The sequence below is a fragment of the Onychomys torridus genome, chromosome 8 (genome assembly GCF_903995425.1).
Source record: "Onychomys torridus chromosome 8, mOncTor1.1, whole genome shotgun sequence".
Lineage (NCBI taxonomy): Eukaryota > Metazoa > Chordata > Mammalia > Rodentia > Cricetidae > Onychomys > Onychomys torridus.
The window spans coordinates 68883452-68911120 of NC_050450.1; the positions used below are offsets into that span (position 1 = coordinate 68883452).

General features: G+C 41.9%; 1 protein-coding gene across 2 annotated transcripts in view; it reads right to left on the reverse strand.

Moving 5' to 3' along the window:
* Nucleotides 1–27669, reverse strand: part of Myo1d (myosin ID) — a 298063-nt gene that overhangs the window by 61101 nt on the left and 209293 nt on the right. For both annotated transcript variants that reach the window (XM_036194795.1, XM_036194793.1), the window contains one exon: nt 12318–12472. In XM_036194795.1, coding sequence (XP_036050688.1) covers nt 12318–12472 — 155 coding nt within the window. The remainder of the gene's footprint in view (nt 1–12317; nt 12473–27669) is intronic.

Consider the following 27669-nt stretch of genomic DNA (forward strand, 5'->3'; position numbering starts at 1 on the left):
ACTGCATTGGGGTAATATCTGTGTCATTAGGCTTTATCTCATTGGAGATATATATATACACACACACACACACACACATATGTGTATATATATACACACAAATAAGTATATATACACACACATATATATGTATACATACATATATATTATATTAATTAAAGATGTGATTATTTTTATTTTGTGTATATGATCCCCTGGAACTAGAGCTACAGACAGCTGTGAGCCACCATGTGGGTGCTGGGAATTGAACCCAGGTCCTCTGCAAAAACAACAAATGCTCTTAACTGCTGATCCATTTTTTGCAGCTTCCAGTTTTATGTTGTTATACTTACCATCTCCCCATTATTTATATGAGAAAATTCTAATGCATGGATGTAGGACTTTATAAACTCTGGCTCATCTCTTCTAACCTCATTTTTTTTTTTTTTTATTCTTTGCAATCACCCAGTTCTCCAAATGTACTAGGATATTAACCTTCACTATGATTGTGCATTCTGCTCCCTTCTCTGGGGGGAAAATCTTGATCCACCCTGCAAATGGCCACTTCTCTTAAGTCTTTCTTATAAGATTGAGAGCTGTTTAAAGAAAATGTACTTGAGTAGCCCATCTTTATGGCATCTCCTACACCCACAACCCAATAGCTAGTGGTAGGTGTTTTGTGAATGCATGCTGAGTGATGGCATGAAAGCAGAACAGTGTTCACTGCCGATAAAACACTTAGTTAAGTGTGCTGTGGTTACATAAAATCCTGATCCCACCAGAGCTCATAGGACCTGAAATAAACACATTAAGAAAGCTTGTAAAAATCCCATTAGAGTTATAGCTGACATTCATGTTAGAAAAAAAAAAATCAAACATAGCACAAACCAGGGTATTATTCACTAATTATCTGGTGAATTTGGGAATACCTCAGTATCTCCATTTTGACCTACATTGTAAAGTTCAGTGCTATGGCCTTTCAAAAACTAATATGACTCTTCTAAATGTCCATTATCTACCTGTGGAGAGGCTGAAAAGATGTACTTTGGGATTTATTCTTTCAACTTGAAAGGCAATGATGGACACGTCACAAAGCAAATAAATAGCTTTGATCTGCACAAAAATGCCCTAAGAAAGCCTCCATCATAAAGGCAGGTACAAAGGAGGAAGCCTGTGTACCATGCACCCTAGAGGGAGCTCTGCTCCAGAAGGCAGTGGCTCAGGGTCCACAGGCACAGTGCAGAGGGAGAGAAGTAGATCTGGTTCGTGATCACAGGAGACAGCAATCTCTACTGTTGGATTTGGACCCCAGCTTAGTCACATAGAAAACCTTTAAAATCTCTCTGTGCTCTTGTTACCACAGATGGCTCTGAGCATATGTATAAATAGCTCGAGTTTGTTATGTGGAAGCCTGCTATTTGCACATGGGGTTTCTTATCTGGGAAGAGGCAGGTGGGGCCCACTGCAAACTTCTTAGAGTAACTAAAAACCATTACTTAGGATGATTGACACCTCCTTCTGGGACAAGCAGATGTCCCAGACAAAGCCTGGTTTGTGTGATTCCTCTGCTAGTAGCATTTCTAATCTCTATTACCCACTACTCCCTTATCCCTCCAAACCTTCCCCTTATCCTGGCCTTTCTTTACAGCAGATTAGGGGAGATTTAGTTTGCATTTTACTTGGAAATAACTTTTAAAACTTGAGGATTCAGTAGTTTAATTAAAAAGAATTCTACTTTTGGCTGGGCATGGTGGTGCACTCTTTTTTTGAGGGGAGGGTTCAAGACAGGGTTTCTCTGTGTAACCCTGGTTGTCCTGGAACTCTGTAGACCAGGCTCGCCTTGAACTCAGAGTTCCACCTGCTTCTGCCTCCCCAGTGCTGGGATTTAAGATTCGTGCCACCATCACCCAGAAGTGGCACATTCCTTGAATCTCAGTATTTGGGAGGCAGAGGCAGGAGGATCTCTGTGAGTTCTAGGCCAGCTAGGTCTACATAGCAAGTTCCAGGACAGCCAGGACTACACTGAGAGACCCTGTCTCAAAACAAAAGCAGTCTGGGGTGAGGCCTGCAACTTGCCTTTTGAGCAAGTACCCTCACGCAATGTCAATGCAGAGGACTTTAGGGAGCCCCTTGACACACAGAGGAAGCTTGTCATTGCTTTCTCATAATGGATGCATGCTTGTTTAACTGCATGGAGATACCACAATCTACTTAACCATGTTTATCTTGATGGACTTTCTTATAGTTTCAACGTATTTACAATTTTAAAAAATGCTATGCTGTTTTGTCTTTTTTGTCTAGGATCCTTTCCACTTTGTGTGTGTCTGTGTGGTAATGTGTGTGTATGCATGTGTGTGCTGGTAAACTTGCCTGGATATGTACACTTGGAGGCTAGAGGTTGACATTAGGTTTTCCTTCTGTTTCATTTTCTGAGACAGGACCTCTCAATGAACCTGGAGCTGCCTATTTAGGCTAGACTAGTTGGCCAGCAAGTCATGGGATCTGCCCATCTCCACCTCCAGCACATGCCTCAGCGTCTGGCTTTGAGGGGACTTAGAAGTCGGGTTCCTATGCTTGCACAGCAGGCACTTTATCTAGTGAGCTGTCTCCCCAGTCCACCTGCTTTTTGTAGGAAGGACCAGCTTCACATACTTCACATCCAAGTACTCTACAAAGACATAACCTCATATTCTCTCAAAAACGGTTCCTCCCCCTGCATTGATATTCTGAGAAACACCTATTTTTCTGGTGAGAGTGAATCTCATTCTACCCACGCTATGATAATCTCATTGCTCTGGCTACAGTCACTGGGCTAGTGGGGACATCTCCCTGTAGATTATGACCTTACTTTCCCTGAGAAGATTTGCAGACATTCTAGTCATACGGAAGGAGCTACTTGACAAGAGTGAAGATGGTAAACAAGAAGAAGAAAGATGGAGATTGTGACAGGCCTTAAATTCCTAATCATAGTTGTCTCTGCCAAGGAGTGCCAGGAGGGGATATACTTCGTGAGGTGTTTGACTGTTAAACACAAATGACAACTCGGTTGGGTATATGATTTTTGAGCCCTAACCTTTCCCTCTCAAAAGACTGAAGATGTTGCTCCAGGGGATTGGGATATTTACTGCTGCTATGAAAGCAATCCTATATTTTTGTCCTTTGTAAGGGAATCTCTCCTCACTCCTGGTTGTGTACACACGCACACACACACAAAGCATAATCATGGGAACACATAGCCATTCACTAGATCTTCATGTAAAATACTTGCAGTACAGAAATTTTAAAATTTTTTCTTTCTTTTTTTTTATTTTTAAATAGATTTATTTATTATGTATACAGTGTTCTGTCTGCATATATCCTTGCAGGCCAGAAGAGGGCACCAGATCTCATTACAGATGGTTGTGAGCCACCATGTGGTTGCTGGGAATTGAACTCAGGACCTCTGGAAGAACAGCCAGTGCTCATAACCACTGAGCCATCTCTCCAGCCCATATTTTAAAGTTTTAAAGAACCACACTTTACAGAATATAAGACCTCCTTGTAGATGCATCTTTTTCTTATGTTGCTAAAATGTTGCCTGTTGTAGCTATGGCAATCTGCCAATTGTAAGTCCCATTTAAGTCTCAGATGTCAAAATTAAAACCATGTAGTTAAATCTCTGAGAATCTAGAATCACTTTTGCTCAGATGTGTCCTTTTCAAGTATACCTGTCATCTGAATCTAAGGCTTTTGTTTTCGGCCTTCTGATATTTCTAACTCATTGTTCTTGGGGCTGGAGAGACGGCCAGTGGTTAAAAACGCTTGCTGCTTTCGTAGGGGACTCAAGTTCCGTTCCTAACACTCACATCAGGTGGCTCAGAGTTGCCTCTAACTCCAGCTCCAGGGGCATGATGCCTCTGGCTTCCTCTGTCACCTGCAACCCATGTGTACAAACCCCCTCCCACCCCACATACACACATTAAACAAAACAAAACAAAAACCTTAAACCACCGTTCTCTTCTGTATACTGCCTTGTCATTATTTTCCAAATCTATTTTCTGCAACATCAACTGCCATTTTCAAACTTTAATGATGACTTAATGTCTTTAAAATCTTTGGCTTGACTTGAACACCTGAACACCTTCAGCTGTTTCTCAGTGTTTTCATTCATCTCCATGTGTCCTGTATTTTCTTGAAGCAGACAGTTTCTATAATGTGAATTTCCTGTTATAATTCTTTTCAGAAATAAGCTTTTCTTTTAGCTCTTATTTACACCTCTCCTGCTGTTAGTATCTATCCTTATAGGCTCCCGACTAAGGAGCCATCTTGCAGCCCTGGGGTCCTCACATGAAAGGGGGCACATGGAGCCTTTCAGGTTCTTTCTTCCAGTCCACCTGTTTGTAGTTAGAATCCCTGGCTCAGCTTTTAAGCTGGGGAGCTGGTTTATGTGCACAGCCGCCAGTTGTGGTTTCAAAGTCTTTTACTTATTAAGAAACTGCTGATCTGAGCAGGAATCTCTACATCCTGCCTCCTCATCAGCTCATGACAAGGAGAGTCTGGAATTATTTCTAGTTGTTTAGTTGTTAAAGAAAAGTGAGCGAGAAGCTGCAACCCTCAGCACATCACATACCCATGGCTCTTCCAGCTCATAAGCTTTTTAGTTGCTGACTTTATATCTGAAATACCTAATCATTCGGTCCCTGGATACATTGCATTGCTTAAAGCTATACTATGAATAGTACAGGGGAAGTGGTATTCATAAAGGGAAGGGCACTGTAACAGGAGTCTTCCTGTCTTTTACACAAGACGACTGGGTTACCATCTTCTGGTAGGCCAGGTACACAGGTCTGTGAGGAAGGGCCAGAGGCATCCTACTGCCAGGGGGCCCTCATTCATGGCAGTTACCTACTTAACAGTATTCAACTAGTATTTACAGAGAACCTTTCATGTGCCAGGCTCTGCTGAAAACACAGGGACTGCTGTGAAGAGTAGGAACAGAGTCTGTTCGGTGGACTTACACGTCAGCTAGAGTGCATGCAATAAACACACACACACACACACACACACACACACATACACGAAAGGTATGTCAGGTCAGATGCAGATCAAAGTGTGTGTATGGGGGGAGAACTCAAGCAAGGCAGGGAAGAAGACTGAAGGATTGGGGAAGGGCTGCTCCCTCTAGGGCAGCCAGGGAAGGCCGTCTCTGTCAGTGGGCCAAGGTTTGAGCAGTATTTCCAATTTCTACACTCCTTCTCTGTTTCCATGTATATCTCTCCTGGAAGCAAAGGAAGGTGAATCATGATCACTCACTTTTAACCTGGATTACTTCAATAATTATAATTTTAAATAGCCCAAGATGAACATGGTGACACACTCTTGTAATCTTAATAGTTGAGGAGGAAGACTGAATGGGAGGCCAACCTGGGCTACATGGCAAGACCCTGGAGGTAGAGGGAAGTAATCATACACTCCATTGAGACAGGTCAAAGTTAATGAACTAAAATCCAGGCATAGTGTGCATATCTTGAATCCTAGTACTTGGAAGGCAGAGGCAGACGGATCTTTGTGAGTTCGAGGCCATCTTGGTCTACAGAGTAAGTTCCAGAACAGCCAGAGATACATAGTGAGATCCTGTTTAAAAAAAAAACAAAAAAAAAACAAAACCAAAACAACAACAACAAAAAAACTGAACAAGCAAAGAACAAATCCTCTATGGTCGGCAATCTGGTCATTTTCAACTGTGTTTATTTTACTTGTAGATTTGAGTTGGACTATAAATTATATTGCCAAGCATCCAGGTCTTCGGGGGAAGCACTTTAGAAATGTCTATCAAGGGTCATGAAAATATTTTCCAAGGAGAGGGGAGGCAAAGGGCATAGCAGGAGGGGCTAGGCAGGGATGGGGCAGTAGAGGGAGTGAGGGTCAGCAGCTAAGACTCCTGGGATGTGACTTTCTTCGCTTCCTCCACCATGTGTTATAAGGCTACTTCTCTCCTGGACACTTTATGTCCTACCTGGGAAGTGACAGTCTGCTTAGTTTGTTTGTTATCTCAAGACAGGGTCTCTCTGTGTAGCCCTGGCTGTATGGAACTCTTGCTGTAGACCAGGCTGGCCTTGAACTCACAGAGATCCACCTGCCTCTGCCTCCTGAGTTCTGGAATTAAAGGTGTGCGCCACCACTGCTGGCTATACTTACATCCCCCCCCCCCACACACACACACCCCGAGAGACAGGGTTTCTCTGTGTAACTTTGGAGCCTGTCCTGGAACTCACTCTGTAGCCCAGGCTGGTGTTGAACTCACAGAGCTCTACCTGCCTCTGCCTCCCTAGTGCTGGGATTAAAGGCGTGCGCCACCACCACCTGGCCGTTTACAGTCCCCCCCCCCCCCCAAGACAGGGTTTCTCTGTAGCTTTGGAGCCTGTCCTGGACTAGCTCTGTAGACCAGGCTGGCCTCGAATTCACAGAGATCCACCTGCCTCTGCCTCCCGAGTGCTGAGATTACAGGCGTGCGCCACCACCACCCGGCTTACAGTTTTGATGGAGAGTTAAAGGGGGGTGGGAGAAAGAAAAAAGAGAACTCCATCTACGAAGCAGGTCAAATGTCTGGACAAATTTAGCCGCATGCCCCTTTATTAAGGCAGCTATCATGCTGCTTCACACTGCTTGTGAGAAGCTAGGCAGCAGATGGCACTAACTTCTGCTTTCACTGCAGACACAGCATAGGGAAAAGGAAATTTCCATGCCTGAGACTGGTGTTGTACTGAGGTTTCCAGTACCCAGACAGGCAAATGCCTGGACAGCTGCTTAGGGCAGATGGGTCCTTTGACAGCTTAATATTGCAGTTTTTGGTGACTCCTGTGTTGGAAAGGCCAACATGACACCATCTGTTTACTGATGAGCAGAATCCTCACTACCAGCAGGTAGTCACTGCTGAGTGAAATGCAAACCAAGAGGCAAGTTCGTCCTTTCTAGTGCCTGTGAGCAGACTGGTGTGGCCAACCTTGCCTCTACAGCCTCAGGAAGCACAGCCTCCCTGTGTCCCTGTAAGGTGGGAGACTGGGAACAGAAGTTATCCCAGGAGGATCAAGATATAGAAACCCACAAGACACCATTCAATTAGAGAGTTTTTTTGTTCTACTTTTCTAATCAGGAAAAGGCACATGTGAAAGAATTCAGAGCCATCTATAAATACTAAAAACAAGCTTCCATGTATTAAAGTGAAAAACATTTGACATCATATTTTCTGCTAAAGGTTGGCAAGTGAGCACACAGTCTCTATGCTACCTTTCTCTCAGGGTTGAGGTATTCCTTCTCCAGAGGGAGTTGCCTATTTCCTGCATAGCTTTCCTGATAGTTATGTGTGTATGTGTCTACCTATACCTATAGCAAGGTGCATCAACATGCATATCACCACTTAAGTAAAAACACTGCAACAAGAGATATCTATAGCACACATATTGAGGAGGAGGAGGAGGGGAAGGGGGGGAGGGGGAGGGGGGAGGGGGGAGGGGGGAGGGGGAGGGATGCTCCACGTTCTGGGATAACAGGTACAAGGCACCACCTCCAGCTTCCAATGTGGATTATAACATAGATGTGGAGTTTGTCTCTATAAGACGTATCTGTGTTCACACAAATGGTGGCTGACCACATGCAGCATTTTGCACATACCCCCCCCCCCCCCCAGAAATGGCTTTGTGTCAATAGAGGAGCTCTTGTTGTCCTGCTGGTTTCACATGCAAACAAAGACACTAAGAAGTCCTGCAGGAGGCAAACCTGGTACTTTCGCTGGCATATCCCAAACACATCTATCTGACTTTAGGTCTTGGCTGGTCTAGGTGAGATTTCTCATCTGTGGACTACAGCCAGGGCTAGCTGGCATGGTTCTGTCAGACGTTTCTGGGTGGTGTCTGTTCTAATGGTTTATCTTTGAGCCATATTGGTTATTAGATAATCTTTTTGTGCATGTGTATGTTCTAGGAATTGAATCAGAGTCCTGAACTACACCCCTAGTCCTGAATAATCTGAGTGTCACCTTTTAGAAAATACTTTCTTAAAGACTGTCTTCTGGGCAAGGGGTGTAGCTCAAAGGAGAGCATATGCTTAGCAGGTGTGAGTCCATGCCCCCACCCCTTCATTCACTGTCTTCAGATGCTTTAGATAGAGCACATGAAAAACAAGTAGTACATGCTCAGGGAGGCAGGACTTCATTACAGGTGGAGTGATCACTGCAGGAGAAAGGCTTATCTCTACTGAGATAATAGTTTCAGGACTCTCTGTGGGGATATTTTATTTGTGCACCCCAATAAAGCTTATCTGAAGATCAGAGGAAAAAGCCAGTCACTATATTAAACATAGAAGTCAGGCAATGGTAGCACACACTTTTTTTTAATCCTAGCATTCAGGAGGTAGAGATCTAGATCTCTGTGAGTTCAAAGCCACACTGGGAACAGAGCCAGGTGTGGTGACACACAACTTTAATCCCAGCACTAAGAAACTCTGTCTCAAAAACCAACAAAATGAAAAACAAACATGAGATTTGCCCCAGGATCTGTTCTATGGAAGGAGGTGGGCTTAGCTTTGAAGATTTACTGGACAATATTTGCTACAAAAGCACTGATTGTAGGGCCAATTATTATTTCCCCTCCTGAGGCAAGATCTTCCTGATTGCTCATACACATGCCTGTGAATGATGGGGTGCCCAGTCTGCCTTGAAAGGACCTTTGTTGTCCCTTGGAATTCACCTGGTTACCATTCCCTAGCTGTGGGGTTTCTCTCCTCACATGCATATTAGCTGTTTGGGAATGCTTAGCTGGGTCTTACAGGATCTCTGTATGCCTCCTCTCCCTGACATTCTGGTGGCCTGGACTTCTCAGGCTTCACATAGCCTCAGGGAGAATACAGTATTCTATCTGGGCTCCTGTGTACACCATGGCCTAGTGGCTCTACCTAGCATGACTCACCTTATTTCACCTCTCAAGCACTGCCTGTCCTTGCCTGATGTCCTAGGTCTTGAAAATTTTTTTTTCATGTATTTTATTTATGTTTTTTGGTTGTAGTTTAAGGTAGGGGTGTAGAGGTCTTATCCTAGGCCTTGTCTTTTTTCATTACTTCTTCCTTTTTATTTTTTTTAAATTTTTTTTTGAGACAGTGTTTCTGTGTAGCTCTGGCTGGTCAGGAACTTGCTATGTTCACGAGGCTAGCACTGAAATCACAAAAGTGTGCTTGCCTCTGCCTCCTCAGTGTTGGGATTAAAGGCGTGTGACTTATCTATGCCCGGCTCTCACTCTTGATCCTCCTGTCTGTGTGTTATGAATGTTAAGACGACAGGAATGTGCCACCACACCCAGCCATTTCGGCTTTTTATATACATAGAAAGCTTATTCCTGTATCTCCCCCTTTCTCTATCTGCCTTGGGTTATTTCTTTTGCACAGTTTTCTTGCTGTTTCCTTCTGGCACCTTACTTGTCTTTCACGGGGAAGCCACTTGCTGAAGAAAGAAGTTCCTCAGCTAGGTTGCGCGGTGGTTTCAGTTTGGGTTAGGGCCTCACATCAGCCTCTGCCATGTCCTCTGCTCAGGACACCCTTCCCTCAACTTGTGTATTCCTTTGTCATTGGGGCCAGAATGACAGGAAACTGCCTTAGGCCATAGCCCTGCTGGGTGCTGGCCGTGTGACCACTTCTGTTCTGCAGCTGTCCACCTGCTTCCTGCCCCTCCCCCATTCCTGTGCGTACTCACTTTGGGAATCATTCATTTGTGATGGGTACTGCCTTTTAAGAAACACTCCTTTTGTCTTCTGCTGGGGAGGTGGAACCCTTCTCTCCTTCAGTCTGGTGAACACATGGGTAGAGCAAGCTTTCGAATGGACTTGCCTCCTTGTGTTCTAAGGTTACAGCTTCCCTGGTCTATGGGTTTACATGTTGTGCAGTTTTGAGATGCATTCTCTCTGAATAGAATTTCTCAGAATATGCTTTAGGGAAAATTTAGAAAATAAAGAGTTATCAAGAACCCAACCCCTCTGCCCTCTGGATTTTCATCATTAATGCAGGTACAAATAAGATTATATGCCATACCACTATGCTTGTAAAACACACTGTGAATGGTGATGATTTCAACAATGATAAGAGCCCTGACAATAAAGGACAAAGGCCAGAAATAAAAACAACAACCATTTTTCTTCATCAAATAAGTAGCAGGTTGTTAGTTATAAGTCTAAGTTGAAATTTCTTCTGGTTTTAGGAAAGAAAGATTAATACTTTATTACTAATTGATCTCCAAGTTCATAACAGAAAAACAAAGAATAAGCTGGAAAAAAAGCCCTACCATCTTGTCAACTTTCCTCTCCTTATATCTAAGAATTTTGAAGAAATCACAAATTCTTTCATAGGTTACAAGTAGGAGGCACACACCTAGGAATATGTATCTGCATGCCAGAAGAGAGCCACAGACAAGTTTGATTTCCATCATTGGGAGAAGACATTTAATGCAGGTTGGAATTTACTAAACAAGAACGCAGATTGAGACAAGAGTACTCCAATTCCTCAGGCAAAACCGACTGTATTCATTTGTACAAGTCTTCAAGTAATAGATAATGAGCTCTGACTTCCTCTATTGTCTATGCTTTGCCATGACTAAATATTTACAGGAAAACAAGCCTGCTTGTGTGAGTTAGGGAGGTTTACTGTGGAGACTTCTGTCATAGTCTTCCACTCTTGGGTATGTTTCCTAGCTTTATAGTTCTTTGGCAGATGCAGGGGGTCCATTTGGGCCCCCAGACTACTGGATGGTGCTAGCCACACTCAGAGCCAGGCTCTTCCTTCTCAGCTACTGCCCCACATGCTAACTGTCTCTGGGAATGCTCTCATAGACATCTTAGGCATCTCTCATCCAGTCAAGCTGACAATATGGATGAACCATCACAAAAGTCTACATATTTATTGATTTTTTTAATCAATTCTCTACATTCTGCTTTTTCTACCAGAAGACAACTAAGCATAATTCATAAGTTTTATATATATTTAAATGTAAAATATTTAAAAATCCATTTCTTTCTTTCTTTTATTTTTAGAATACAAAGTTTAATAACAAAGAATAGTGTACTTAGGAGGCAGGGGCAGGTGGATCTCTGTGAATTTGAAGTCAGCCTGGTTTACATAGAGATCTTGTCCCAAACAAATAAAGACGGCTTACATTATACTATATACATTTTACCAGCAAAAATAAAGACAGCAGAACTTGTAGGCACAGGTATGACACTTGCAAGGAGCTCTGAGCATTTCTGAGAATGTGGGAATGCCTTTCAGGAAGAAAAGAAACTGACACCTGTACCATTTGACACCACTGATTTTTGTTGTGTGATCTTGTTCTCGCACCAACATGGACTGGGGGGAAGACGGCACACCACAATGAGAACATTAAATTTCGAGACGGCACTGCCCCAATACTCCATGGTCACTTACAGGGAAAAAACTCCATCTCCAACATGTCAACAAACAACCCAACAAACTCTATTCCCCTGCCTAAAATTATTTACTGACTAGTCCCCATAACCCCAGGGGAATCTGTGGCCCATATTACCTTTAAAAACATTTATTATTTTTATGTGTATGTGTATAAGTGTTTTGCCTGCATATACGTCTGTACACCATATGTGTGCATTGCCCACAGAGGACAGAAGAAGGCATCAGATTCCTAGAACTGGAGTTACTGATGGTTATGAGCTTCCATTTGGATGCTGGGAATTGAACCTGGATCCTCTGGTAGAGTAGCAAGTGCTCTTAACAGCTGACCCATCTCTTCAGCCTATATTTCTTATATGATTGTTCTAACCACTTCCAGCCCCTTCACTAAGATACCATCCTGCTTTATAGTGATTTTCTCAGAATATGCTGTCATAATTGTTGCTATAACAAGTTCTGCCTGTCCTGGGAATTTCTTCAACCTTTATGGACTTACATGCTATCTTAAATCTGCTTTCTAATTTGTTTATAGTCATGGCAGGCACACTAACTGATTATGTTTGGGATAAATACAAAGCAGAGGCAATAAGAATAGAAAGTAACTTCTTCTATTGTTTGGATTGAATTACATTACATTTGGATTGGCAGCAATGAACTAACCATGAGAGAATCTCTCATTGTTGGCAAAGCTAGATACTGGAAAAGTAGAGGATCACTCCCAGACTTGAAACTGCGGCTGGGTGTTAATTTCACCTTCTATGAAATGGATGCTTTAATTTGTCCTTGTGAAGGAAAATAATGATATATTCACATTGGAACAAAATAAGTTTAGTGATAAGTATGATTAAATATTCTGTGCATTTCAAACTCATCTTTTAGTTACAAAAATAAAATTTTACCTCTTGAAATGATTCACCAGGACTCCAACAAGTTCTCCAATTCGACTCTCATGGGTTGGCTGTTTGCTGAAGAGGCAGACAATGAGGTCTTTGTTGTCTTTTGTATGGAACACTACAAGCTGGTCCTTTCCATTGGAGACACTCAGACCAGTCAACTGCAAAAAGACAACATGCAGAACACTATTAGGATATCTCTCAGAAGAACGAATTAGATCAGGTTACAGTAATGATGCTGATGGCTTTTGCCTTTATCAAGTTCCATGAAATAAATAAGTAGGTTTAAGAAAATGAAAAAGGTAAAAAATGAATATGATTGGAAATCAAGGAAACAAAAAGATGATTCTTTCAGAAAATGAATAAAATTGACAAGCTTCTAGCATGCATATGCAATAGAACTATATTGTTTCTATCAACCACTACCTATTTATAAAAGTAATTGGAAGAGCTTCTGTAAGGCAAAGGACAACAAGACAAAATGGCAGACTACAGACTGGGAAAAGATCTTCACCAACCTCACATCCAACTGACTGCTGATTTTCAAGAACTCAAGAAACTAGATACCAACAAACTAAATAATCAAATTAAAAAATGGGGTACAGATCTAAACAGAGAATTCTCAACAGAAGAGTCTCAGTCTCAAATGGCTGAGAAACATTTAAGGAGATGTTCAACATCCTTAGCCATCAGGAAATGCAAATCAAAACAACTCTGAGATTCCATCATATATCTGTCAGAATGACTAAGATCAAAAACACAAGCTCATGCTGGAGAGGATGTGGAGCAAGGGGAACACTCCTCCACTGCTGGTGGGAGTGCAAACTTGCACAGCCACTTTGGAAGTTAGTGTGGTGGTTTCTCAGAAAACTGGGAATCAATCTACCACAAGACCTAACTATGTCACTATTGGGCACATACCCAAAGGATGCTCAATCATACCACAAGGACACTTGCTCAGCTATGTTCATAGCAGCTTTATTTGTAATAGCCAGAACCTGAAAACAACCTAGATGCCCCTCCACTGAGGAATACATAAAGAAATGTGGTACATTATACAATAGTGTATTACTCAGCTGTAAAAAACAAGGTTCAAGACAAATGGATGGAATTAGAAAAAAAATCATCCTAAGTGAGGTAACCCAGACCAAGAAAGATAAACATGGTATGTACTTACTCATAAGTGGATACTAACTGTAAAGTAAAGGATAACCAGGCTATAATTCACAGAGGCTAGGTAACAAGGAGGGCTGAAGGGGGGGACACAGGGATCTCACTGGGAAGGCGAAATAGAGGCAATCTCCTGGGTGGACTGGGGGTAGGTGGGGATGGGAATGTGAAGATTGGAGTGGGAACAGAGGGATAAGAGTAGGAGACTAGTGGAAAGAGGGGGACATCTTGGGGTCAGGTAAAAACCTGGAGCAAAGGAATCAACATGATGACCCCAGCTAAGATTCCTAGCAATAGCAGATATATAGCCTGAACTGACCATCTCCTGTGACCAGATTGATGCCTAGCCCAATTGTCATCAGAAAGGCTTCATCCAGCACCTGATGGAAACAGATGCAGAGACCCACAGTCAAACATTAGGAAAAGTTCAGGGAATCCTGTAGAAGAGCAGGAGAAAGGATTGTAGGAGCCAGAGCGGTCAAGGACACCACAAGAAAACTCACAGAATCAACTAACCTGGGCTCATAGGAGCTCACAGAGACTGAACTGACAACCTGGGAGCCTGCATGGGACTGACCTAGGCACTCTGAATATATGTTATAGTTGTGTGGCTTGATCCCCTGTGAGACTCCTAACAGGGGGAATGGGGCTATTTCTGACTTTTACTGGCTTTGGGGCCCTACTCCTCATACTGTGTCACCTTGCCCAGTCTCAATACATGGGGAAGTGCTAGTCTGACTGCAACTTGATGTGCCATGTTTTGCTGATACTCAAGGGAGACCTGTCCTTTCATAAACAGAAACAAAGTAGGAGTGGACTGGGGGGTGGGAACAGAGGGAAGAGTGGAAGGGGGAAGGGAAATTGCAGATGGGCTATTAAATAAATGAATAAATTTATATAAAAAGAAAAGAGACAAAAACGGAGAGGCATTATAACCAGAACTAAGAATTCAGGGGGCTATCACCACAGACCACAAAGACATCATATATAAAAAGGGATTATCTGAACAACTCTAGGTATAACAGCATAGTCAACAACTTAAACCAAACAATTCCTTCAAAGTACAAATTACTAACCCCACCCCTCCTCCAAGTAGCTTAACTGATCTGTATCTGTTGAAGAAATTAAATCTCTAATTAGAAATATTTCAATAGAAATTCCAGGCTCAGATGATTTCATCAGTGAATTATACCACACATCTAAAGAAATACCATCAATTCTCCATATTTCTTCTAGAACATAGAAGGGAACATATATAACTCATTTTAAGAATCATCATTCTGATACCAAAAATAAAGATAGTATAAGAAAATAATAAACTGATACCCCCCATGAATTTTGATATAAAAACATTAGCAAACTCAATCTAATAACATACTTTGAAAAATACACATTGAAACAAAAACAAAACAAAAACTAACAAACAAAATGTTTGGCCTTACAAAGACATTTTAAAAGTTAAAATCTTTAGATTTTACTTAGAAACAAAGTGTATGTGTAGACCTATCTACATATTGAAAATTATTAAATGCTGATTAAGTCAAATTACAATACAGATAGATAAAAGAAAAAAGACCCTAAACAAAGGAAGAAAAATACATTTAGAGACTGGAAAATTTGATAGTGTTTAGATGCCAATTTTCTACAAAATTGATCTATAGAGTAATACAATCCCAGACAAAATGTTTTGGTTAAATATTAAAAAGCTGATTCTGAAGTGTCTAGGGAAAGTCAAGGGAACTCGAACAGCCACAGAAATTTTGGAAAACAAAAGCAAGGATGGAAGACTCACATCACTGATTTTAATAATACTTATAAAGCTGAAGTCATCAAGACAATGTAACTTGAAAGAAATGAAAACTAAGATTAGGAATACAGCCACACAACTATGACCAATGCATTGCCCACAATGCATTGGGCAAAGGTGACTCAGCAGAGAACAGACAATTTGGGATATTTGGGCATTTACATTCCAACAGAAACAAATGTTTATTCAAATAACATCTCTCACAATTCAATTCAAATTGGACCATAGTTCTAAACATAAAATGTTAACTGTAAAACTTCTAGAAGAAAACTAATGATTGGAAATTACTTCACCCAAAGAAGGCGTACAAATAGCAAATGAACATGAAAAGATGTTTAACATTCTTAGCAATTTAGAAGATGGCAAATAAAAGTCATAATGAGATGCTACCACAAATCTGCCTGAATGACTAAGAACAAATTAAACAAACCATAACAGACAGATGCATTCACGAGTATACACACACACACACACACACACACACACACACACACACCAATAATGAAAACCTCAAACCTTTGTTAACATAAGAATTATACATGGTTGCTTACAGCAGCTCTATAACGACCCCAAATGAATGCAATCGAGTGTCTATCAATAGATGAAAGGATAAACAAACCGAGAGACATCTAAAAACAATACTCAGCAATGAGAAGGAAAAACTGTATCGCATATTATTCTACAAGCATAAATATCAAAGGTGTTATGTTGAGTGAAAGCACTCAGTCTCCAAAGGTTACACACGTATGACTATGATTCCAATTATGAGTTTTCCAGTATGATGGAGTCACTTTGTGTCCTGATCAGAGCAGTACTTACTACATTACCTTAAGACTCATAGCCTTATATACCAATCTCACACATGAAAGCCAATTTTATTATGTGTGAATTAAAAATTATGGCTCCCTGGCTGTTAGGAACCCAAGGCACTCTACTTTGGCCAACAGAGCAGACACTAGAGTGATCTCTCATCTTGGGCATTTGTTCTCCCATTGCAGGCAATACTGATGTGCTACCTCCTGACGACTACTAGTGCTGTGAGTGAGCAAGCAACCAGTGGGGACCCGGCAGTGGGAGGTCAGGGCAAATACTGGATCTAGCAAAGATAGAAACCTCATTCTCAGGGGGTCAATGCAATTAGATTCTGGACACTACCCAAGCACAGGAGAAAACTCTTGAGTTGTAGACATGGAAGGCCAGGGAGAGCCATACATTTTACAGATGAGAAAAGCAGGGTTCAAGGTGCTCAGCTGATGTGTTGACCCAGAAACTAGAAATCAGGCTATGAACTGACTCACACTCACTTTTTTCTATCATACTCAGTTTAATTTCTTTTTTTTCTTCTAGTGCTGGGGATTCAGCTCAGAGCCTTGAGCATGACAGCAAGTACTCTACCACTGATCTACACTGCCAGCCCTATCATGAAGCTTTTCCAAATACTACACATAAATGAACAGAAGATTCTTAAGTCAGTATTCCTATGAAAATATTTTCAGAGGAGTTGAGTTCTCAGGTAGATTTTGTTTGCTTATTTCTCATGTGTGTGGGCACCCACAGGCCACACGGTGCCGTGTGGAGGTCAGAAGACAAGGGGTGGGAGTTGGTTCTCTCCTTCTGTCATGTGCATCCCAGGGTGGAAATGAGGCCATGAGCCTTTTCCCACTGAGCCGTTCCGTCGTCCCTGGCTGTGGTGCATTTCAACAAATGTCAGGTCAGTGTTTAATGGAAGACAGTACAATAATTGGAAATTGTTCACTAACCTCTGTACAAATGGTTGTCTGAGGCTAGTGGTAAGACAATACAGCAATTTCCCTGCCACTTAGACATATTGCATCCCAGTGATTTTTGTGTGATTAAATTAAAAATATCATTTTCATTTGAAAAAGCATTTCTATGCCTATGATGCTTCATTGTCATTTGATTACTTTATTTGTGAAATCCAAAATTGAATTTATGCAGCACTTCACAGGAAAGCTTGATTAAAGCCTAATAAAATGAGAATTAGAGTAGCAGTTAACTGCCAGTGCTTCCCAGGAGCGTTAGCTGCAGGGGCTGGGGACAGCAGCTGGAGGCATCATGCGGCTATGATACCCACTGGAGCACACACAGAGGACCACTTCCCAGAATGCCCTTCCTTGGCCACCACCTAGTCCATCAGAGCTTCCCAATTCCCTATCTTTCCCTGTGGAGGAAGGAATTCGTTCTTTGTGTACTTAGGCCTTAGGGTGTGTCAAGCCCTGGGAAGAAAGAGAGCAAGCAGCATTTAGCTTGCTCCACATACAAGGAAAGATTAGGTCTCCCTGTCTGGAGGCAGACAAACAACACGGAGAAAGTCTCCTTCTGTTCTGGAAGGCCGCATGGTGAGTGGGAGGACTGTGGGGCTGAGGGAGACCGGCCTGTGCAACCCACTTCAGTCATGTGATCTCAGGCACCCGTTCAATTTCCTGGGGACTCAGCCTCCTCTTCTGCCATTTCTCTGGCCCATGGCATGGAACTCTTCTTGATCCTTCTGCCTCAGAGCCTTTCAAGTGCTGGGATTACAAGCGCTGCCAGGCCTAGGTGACAATTCTTACATTATTTAGAATGCTCTACTGCACAGAAAAATGTGGAAGTCATCCTGTTATTTTAATTCTGGTAGAAAGATCTGATGAAGCATAAATGTTTCATGTTCTCCCACTCTCATGGTCTTATATGAGTGTCCCCTCCCGATCAGAAGTGAGTTTCATGAGTACAGACAGGAAAATCCAAAACAATCTACAAGCTGAATTCACAAGTGAAAGGTGGCTTGCATTAGGAAAAACACTAGTAAAACTCAGATGGTTAGAAGGCTACATCTTCCTGTTGTCTAACTTGTTGATCTATGCTTGTCCAACTAGAGTTCATTCCTTGAGGTCAGACTTGATGGCTTTCAGTTCTTTAAGGCAAGCATACAATTCTGGATACACATTATTTTTATTTTACAACACCTCATGTATACAAACAATACCCCTTTCTACAGCAAGTGGCAAGGGCTCATGTTGTATTTATTATTATTTCATCATTCTTATTGGTTACAGCTTTTTCTGACTACTTGGTAATCTGTGGCAGTAAAGTGCGGTAGATAGAGGAGAAAACAAATTTTCTCCTTGGAGTTAAAGTATGAAAGGCCTCAGATCTGGCTGATCACAGAGAACTCCACTTGGATCTTTTAATATAACTAAAATAAAAAGCTTTGTGTGTGTGTGTGCATGTGTGCACATGCATACATGCACACATACACATAGGTTCTGGGGGGGTCAGAAGAGAATCTCCTAGAGTGTGAGCATTCGTGAGCTGCCTAGTGTGGGTGCTGAGAACAGAACTTGGGACCTCTGTAAGAACAGAATGCACTCTTAACCTTTGAACCATCTCTCTAGGTTGTAGTGTGATTTTTAATTGATAGAGATGCCACCTACATGTTATTTTTAAAACTAGCAGGTAAAAAATAAGTAACTATAAATTAAGACATATAACTTCCACTCCTATACAACTTAAGAGTACTTCCAGAGACCCAGGACTCTGTTACAGGGAGTTCACAACTCTCTGTAACTTTAGTTCCAGAGGATCCAATGCCTTCTTCGGGCCTCCAAGGGCACTGAATGCACATAGTGCATACACTTACATGTAGGCAAAACATCCATATTCATAAATAAAAAAATTTAAAAAAACTTAGAAAAAATTGAGACATTAACTGCTGGCAGGAATGTAAATATGTTGCCATTATGGAAATCAATATGGAAATTCCTTAAAAAACAAGAGAGCTACTAACCAATTCAGCCATACAACTCTAGGCATATACCTTGCAAACTCATGTTGCTGTGGCACTGTTTACAGCAGCCAAGCTATGGAACCAGCCTAGAGTCCCATCAATAGATAGATGGGTTAAAAGTGGCATATATATTTCATGGAATTTTGCTCAGTAGAAAGGAAAAAGGAAACTATGTTTCTTGCAGAAAAGTGACCAGGACCGGAGATGATTATGTTAAGCAAGGCAGACTCAAAAAGACAAGGGTTGAATGTTTTCTCTTATGTATAGAGCCCGAGATTTCTCCCATATGTGGAATCTAGATGTAGATGACATGAAAACGGCAGGGAGACTAGTCAGGAAAAGAGAGGAGATTAGTGGGAGGGAGATGGGAAGTGAATACGGTCAAAGCACATGGCACACATGTATGAAAATACCAGAACGAAACTGCTAGTTTGTATAATCGGTATATGCTAAAATTGAAGTACAACTGACAACAGAATTTGCACGTGGCTTATTTATAATACTTAGTCCACAGATGGATGATTCTGACACCAAAGTCAGGACATGAAATATCCTTCACACCAGTGTGCTCCCCCAGGCCGTTCTTTTTCATTTTTCAGGCTTAGTTCTGGATCTGCAGAAGAAGACTTCAGTATTTCTGGGGGTGGACGGGTAGGTTGTGAAACAGGCTCACTCTACACTGCAGCCAGCCTCAAACCTGCAGCAGTTCTCTGGCTTCAGTGTGTGGAGCCCTGGGACTTCAGGTGTTTTAGCCACCATGCTCCGCTTTAAAAACTCTCATAGGTTACAAAGATGACTATTCAGACTGTTAAATCCAAGGGTCCACTGTAGTAAGAATAAACTCACAAAATACTGAACTATCTCCCTATCCATTATTTACATAGGTATCTACTACTAGACTGAGAATTTCATATGTATATATATAGCTAATCTTCAGATGGGCCTGGTAGACCCTGTCTCAAAATTGTAAACTTTCAAAATTTCAAAATAAATAAATAAAGGTCTGGAGATGTAGTTTTGTGGTAGAGTACTTGCTTAGCATATGTAAGGCCATAAGTCCAATCTTTAGTACAGGAAAATAAACATATATCAATTAATTTAAAAATGTTTGTATTGAGAATTTTATAAAATGTATATTTTGATCATATTTACCCTCACTCCTCTTCCCATCTCTCTACTCCTTCTCCACTTCATATCCCCTTTTAAAAAATAACCCTCCAAGTCCAATTTGTGCTGACCATACACCTGTAGGTGTGGGGCCATCCACTGGATATGGTCGACCTACCAGGCAACATGCCTTAAAACATGTCTCTCCTTCCCTAGAAGTCATCAGACACTGTAAATTGCTCTGGTTAGGGTGGGCTTCATGAGCCCCTCCTCACTCCATGTCCGAATGCTGACTAGACTGAGCTGATAAAGGGCTTGCACTGGAACACAGCTGCTATCCGTTCAAGAGTAGAGCAGACCTGTCCTAGCTAGAAGACACTGTCTTGCTCTGGTCCTCCCTGACCTCTGGCTCTTAGAGTCTTTCTGCCTCATCTTCCGGAACAGTCTCAGAGCCTTGGCAGGAGGATGACAGAGATGTCCCATCTGTGGCTGAACATGCCACTGACACTTAGTCTCTGCATTTTGATCAGCTGGGAGTTTCTTGCTAACTACTATCCACTGCACAACGAAACTTCTCTGATGAGTTCGGAGAATTGCACTAATCTATGACAAATTCTAATTTTTAAAGGTGACATACCAGCTAAACACTATGCTGCTGGTCTTAAAGGGGCTATTTAAATTCCTTTTATTTTTCCATGATAGGATTTCTCTGTGTTGCTCTGGCTGTCCTGGAACTCATTCTGTAGACCAGACTGGTTGGCCTCGAACTTACTAAATTTTTATAATAACAGAATGTAGGTCCCCCCTCCCCGCCCCCACAATTACCTTTGGGCTGGAAGTGCCACACGGTGATAGGGCACTTGCCTTGCATGCTTGAGGCCCTGGGTTCAAACACTCACAAAAGTCCTTGAAAGGAAGTTTGAAATTTAAGCTGTGCTGGTTGCTGTAGCAGGTAGGGTCATTGTCTGCTGAGGGTCACTGTAACTGCCACTTCCCTTGTCTGCTTTGCTTTACATTTCCCCTTTCCTCCCATGTCTTTATACCTCAACCCGAGTGTATCCCCATGCACATGTCAGAGAAAACTGTGGGTCCTGACAATGACAGCTGTAAGTCCCAGAATCTTAAAAGTGAACTAATTTCTGAAGCATGTGAATGAACCACAGGCAAAGGCTTAGGTGCTTCATGACAAAATACCAGTAACATAATAGGATGTGTCACATTGAAGAATTCACTCTGCAGGGACCACTGAGAACTTCCTGGGAGGGGACGACTGTGTCTTGATTCCCTTGGGAGATGATTGTTCTAGATTTACTCTGTGGTCTTCTCAGGAGGAGGCCTTCTTCAGCCCTCTCAACACACATCTCAGAGGACCATAGTAACTTGGGGATTTCTCCCCTCAGAGAGATGTGGGTGTTGATGAACTCTCTCCTGGTGCTGCTATCTTCTGATCTACACACTGGTGCTCTGAATTTACTATTCCCTGCTTCATTTCTTCAGTCTGACTCAGGGCTATAATAATTATGCTCTTTTGATCTCAATCAACAAATGGACTTGGCTTTTTCTCAATGGAGAACACTCTGTTCATTCTGCTTTCCCTTCCAACACTTGGGAGGCAGCTGGGCTGGCTCTTTACAGGGTTCCTTGTAACATCTCACTTTCTCTCTCCCACCCACTTTTCTCTCTTTTCTCCCCACTCTAGCTTCTCTTACCCCTGCCTTCTTGTCTCCGCTAAGATTTAAATCCAAATCTTAATGGTACTGTTTCATCATGGACATATCACACTGGGATAACTGAGAGTTTATCTCCCTGTAAACAACCATTGCTTAACACAACTAAATACTTGTGCCCCAAGCCACTATGTAAGCAAGCTGACTGTCCTCAGGTGACCATGCCGAGAGGAAGCCAAGCCTTTCAGAGCACAGAAATTCTGGCTCAGCAGTATTGGTTTGAGCAATCCCAACTCTGGACCAGGCAAGCATGAGGGCTTCAGTGTTTTCACAGCCCATTGTTTATCTTAATTTTTTTCTACGGTAATAGCATGATATCACAGTATCAAGCGCAAGGCAAGTAATGATGAAACAAGGTTTATTCTGGTACGTAGATCCGGTTTGTGGTTGAGGAGACACATTTGGAGTCATCCTTGCTAGCAGAATCCAGACATGGGGCAGGATATCTCTTGGTCTATGAGTCTCTTAGGTCTCTCTCTCTCTCTTCCAATATAGCCACCAGTCTTTAGCACGGGCTCTACTCAGGACCTTATCTAGTCATAACCACCTCCCAAAGGCCCCACCTCTAGCCACATGCCATAACTGGGATTCAGTTCCCATGTGGATCTCACAGGAGGTAGATGGCTCTCCGGTACAGAAGGTGCTGAGAGGCAGCCTTAGTATCCTCCCAGCTGGAGCCCAAGGCACTGTGAAGCAGAGGTGAACTGGCCTCACTGACCCTTTCCAAACTCAGCCCACAGAATCTGTGAGCATAAGATGGTGATTTAATTATTTATTAAATATATTCTCCTGGGCCTGGGATACTTTGTTACCTACCAACAGTCACTGGAATAAAAATATGGAGAGAAGAGGGGATGCCCCTGTAACAGCCCTAACACAGTTGGCATAGGCTTTGAGAAGTGGGTAGGAGGTGAAAGAGGAGCCTCCTGGGGGGCACTGATGGGTTTCTAGGAGGTGTGATGTGAAGGCTGCAAGGAAGGGAAGGAAAACAAGACCTCGGACCAGAATAAAAGGTATTCTGGTTACTAAGGGGGCAGGTAATGTGACAATATTGGTGTCAGTGAAGAAGGAGGGATAGAAAATGCACCAGCAAGTGTGGTGATCCAGATAAAGAGGTTTCTAGACAGAGTGAGGGAAATGCCTTCTGGCTTCCTGCTATGAAAAAAAATGTGAGAGGAAAGAGAAGATCCTAATAAAGAGCTGTTCATCTTTCATGTAGAATTTGAAGGAAATATAAAGAAGCCCGCAACCGCTGGGCTTCAAAAATACAACTGTTCCTTATTCTCAGCTTCTCCAGATGGCAAGTGATTCTCAAGTTAAGAAATGGTTTCAGGGCAATGGATCAAATCCAGATCAGGATTGTAAGACCTGGTGTCACAACCTCAGAAACATCTAAAGCATTGCTTCAAAGAATGTTCCAGGCAGATGAAAGGCACTGAAAAGATCTTCAGGGCATGTCTGGTGAATTTTCTCCACCAGTGTTCCAAGAGTCTCAAGGACCTTGTTCACAGCAGCACAGGAGTCCAAACACAGAGCAGATAGTTTTGCAGATTCTTGGCTGTGTTCCTTCCCTCTAGTAGAGTAGACCATATATGAGATGTATGGTGGTTTCATCATGATTCACAGGAGTGGACATAGATTTCAGACTGTACTTCAGGAACAGAAATCACAATGCAGATGCTGCCAAACCCCTAGTTTCTGTGGGCAAGTTGTTAGGTTATGAAGGCAAGCTACAAACACAGATGGCCAGCGTTGATGAGCCTACCATCCTCTCTTCTTTGAATGGGCATCCATGGAGAGTAACCATCCCAGTCCATGGGACAATTTCTGTTTAGCTAACCAGTCTTAATATGGAAGGAGGTGTAACCTGGACTGAATTAAATGATGAAGGTCTTGGTATTTGACCTTGAAACCTTATACCATCAGGGACACACACACACACACACACACACACACACACACACACACACACACACACACACACACACACACACACACACAAAGCAAGAGCTGTGTACTGTAACTACAGCACTAACCTTACACTTTTTAAAAAATTGAGTGCTGGGCTGTGCAGTGGTAGTGCACACCTTCAATCCCAGCACTTGTAAGGCAGAGGCAGGCAGATCTCTGTGAGTTCGAGGCCAGCCTGGTCTAAAAAGTGAGTTCCAGGACAGCCAGGGCTATACAGAGAAACCCTGTCTTGAAACCACCCCCCAAAGAAAAAAATTTTTTGAGTGCTGGGCATTCAACCTATGGAAATGCCTTTTTTGTTTTGAGACAGGGTTTCTCTGTGTAGCCTTGGCTATCCTGGAACTTGCTCTGTAGACAAGGCTGGCCTCAAACTCAGAGATTCATTTGCCTCTGCCTCCTGAGTGCTGAAATTAAACAGCTCTAAAATGTATTGCATTTTATTTAACTTAGTGTGTGTGTGTGTGTGTGTGTGTGTGTGTGTGTGTAGGTCAGAGGACAATCTTCTACCTAGTGGGTTCTGAGGATTGAACTCAGACTGTTTTGGCAGCTTTACCTGCTGAACTCTCTCACCAGTCCAGGATAGTTTATTACTCAGCAACTGTGACCAAAACATGGAATTTTTTTTTTTTTTTTTTTTGGGTGGGGAAGGTGTTTAGAATTGAACCCAGGATCTTGTTAAGTACATGTTCTATCTTTGAGAGCTACACTCCAGCCCCAGCAGACATACTCATTTTATAAATATGCCATGGAAAGAATACATAGTTTGTACCTAAGATTTAATTTTCTAATAAATATCCTCTTGACAAATTTATTATTTTTAACATGTGACTGAAAAAAAAAGCCTCTATTCTGGGAATATTTTCTACCTGAATTAAATAGAACCAAATACTTATTTTATTCTCTTAAGGATTCAGCATTATGGTGGTAAAGATTAATTAGTGTGTTTTAAAACAGGTGCATCTTCAGGGATGCTGGAGTCTGTACTCCTGGGCAACATACTCCAAATATCATACTAATATATATAAGAACCACTTGGAGTTTTAATGGTGAAACAAAACCCATTATACAAAAAATGAGCCTTGGACAATAAAAAATAGTCTCAGCAGGACTGATTTTATACACAAGTGCTTGTTATGAGCCTACTAGTACTGATCAATATTATTCAGGCCAATGAAATGAATTATAATCAGCTGATTAAAGGGCTAAGTTTACATCATTGACTGGCAAGACCTTTGAACCCTTGATTATAATACCTTGATGTAAGCTTCTCCATAAAACTGTTTGGTAAGTTTCCAATCCCAATCCACCTCATTGCACTGAATAAATAACATCTCCTTGTCCAACTTCGATTCTTCCAAATACCCGACACATCCTTACAGGGATCAAGGGCACCATCAACAAGAATGTTTACAGCCTATATATCATTCTCATTGCAGATGAATTGCACACTTTAGAAAATGAAATATAAATTCATCTAGAGTGTGACACAGGGTGAGCTGGCCTGTCATCGCTTCCTCTGTTAGTCCTTGGATCCTTTATTCTGATGTGGGAAGGGCCTTATTTATGGGAACCACACTGGGCTCTTTCCATGTTTGGTCTGAATGTCAAATTCCTTACTAGGAAGGTAGTTAAAACCTAGTGTGGCTCATGAGTAATTGTCTTCTTTTTGTTGAAATCTTCACATAGGACACTAGAAGTCTCTGCCCTAAGAACACACCTGGTACTCTGAGTACTGGAGCATGCTTATTTTATAACTAAATAGCAGAACAATTCTATAAAAAACTGAATTTGTAATTTCAAGAAGGCTGCTCTGGGGAAATAGCTCCAGAAAGCACTTCAGTGAGATTTGAAAGACCAAGCCATCTAGTGGAAGTCAACTGTATCTCCTCTGAGTGTTCCTTCACTTTTGGCTTTCATATATTGCAGCCATCAACATGCATGCCTACGGCAGATGGGCTCTCTTTTAATTACTATTTCAGATTTATTGTTGTGGGTTTGGGAACCATATAATCAAATCCACCACAAGGGTACATGAAGCAAGACAAATGGCCCAAGAGGGCACTCCTTTAGAACAAGCAGGCAAAGCTAAGTGTTTAAACCCTGTCACATCTATTTTGACTATTCAAACTTATATTCTGACTGTGGCTCATTCAGGCCAGTGGTTCCCAACTGTGGCTGCACATTAGGAGCATTGGGGACATTCTGATTTGTTTCATTTGGAAAGCTTCCCAAGTGATTCTAATGGTATAAGACCATTGATTTAGATAAAGCTACTAAATAATTGGGTCTTAGATGGTCAAATTGTTATTTTACAAAGATAATTGTTTTACTAATTGAATCTAGTTTTTAAAAAATCTATTTTTAATTTATTTTTTTCTCTATCTTAAAATACCAACTTAATTAAGTTGCTTTCCTTATTGGTCTTGTAATTGAAATTCTTTATCTTACCAATTAATGATCCTCCTGATACAAAAAGATTATGCACTCATCATTTTAGGTACACCGTTCTTATCCTACCTTTGCCAACAAGTTGAATCTATACACATTAGCTTCTCTCTATTTCAGGAATGATGGGTGATTTCAACTGTACTCTGATCATTTTGGCCATAGTGCTATGAGATGGGATTGTACTTGCCTCCATGAACCACACTGTGGCAGGGATTCTGAGGAGTACTTTGTAACCTGTAGGAGAGGAAGGGAATCTAATCCAGACATACAGGAGGCAGCAGATAACACAACACATGTGCATGCATGCAGACACACACACATGCACATGTGCTGGGGAAGCCTATCAATGCTCTCTGCCTCTTTATCTGAAAATGGGGTCTTATTATTGCCTCATAGAAAAGGATAACACAATTATTTAAACTGCTACATGCAGAAAATTGAACTAGTGCACATAGAGAATAGTTTTTAAACTGTTAATCTGAATGAAGAATGGCTCAGGAATCTCTTGTGTCTTATATCTTCTCTCCATTTCTTGTGCTACAGCATACACAGAGACAATTCCCAGAGTCCCTGAAATGGCTTCTGTACCTCTTCCTCATTTCAGTCCAGAACATATCACTTGAAATCGTCTAAAGCAGTGGCTCATGCAACCCTTTAAGGGGTTCTCAATCTGTGGGTAGTGACCCCTTTGGAGATTGCATATCAGATATCCTGAATATCAGATATTTGCAGTCATAACAGAAGCAAAATTACAGTTATGAAATAGCAATGGAATAATTTTATGGTGGGGGGGGTCACCACATATGAGGAACTGTAGTAAAAGGTTGCAGCATTAGGAAGATTGAGAACCAATGTGTTCTAGTTAGGGTTTCTACTGCTGTGAAGAGACACTATAACCATGGCAACCCTTTTTTTTTTTTACCCCCTCAGACAGGGTTCCTCTGTGTAGTTTTGGTGCCTGTCCTGGATTTCACTTTGTAGACCAGGCTAGCCTTGAACTCACAGAGATCTGCCTGGCTCTGCTTCCTGATTGCTGGGATTCCTGTATGCCACCACTGCCTGGTGACCATAGCAATTTTTATAAAGGGAAACATTTAATTGAGGTGGCGGCTTACAGTTCAGAGGTTCAGTCCATTATCATTATAATGGAGAATATGGTGGCATGCAGGCAGACGTGGTGCTGGCTACATCTTCATCAGAAGGCAGCAGAAAGTGTCTGTGACACTGGGCAGTATCTTCAGCATAGGAAACCTCAAAGCCCGCCCCCACAGTGACACACTTCCTCCAACAAGGCCACACCTCCTAGTAGTGCCACACCCTTTGGGGCCATTTTCTTTTAAA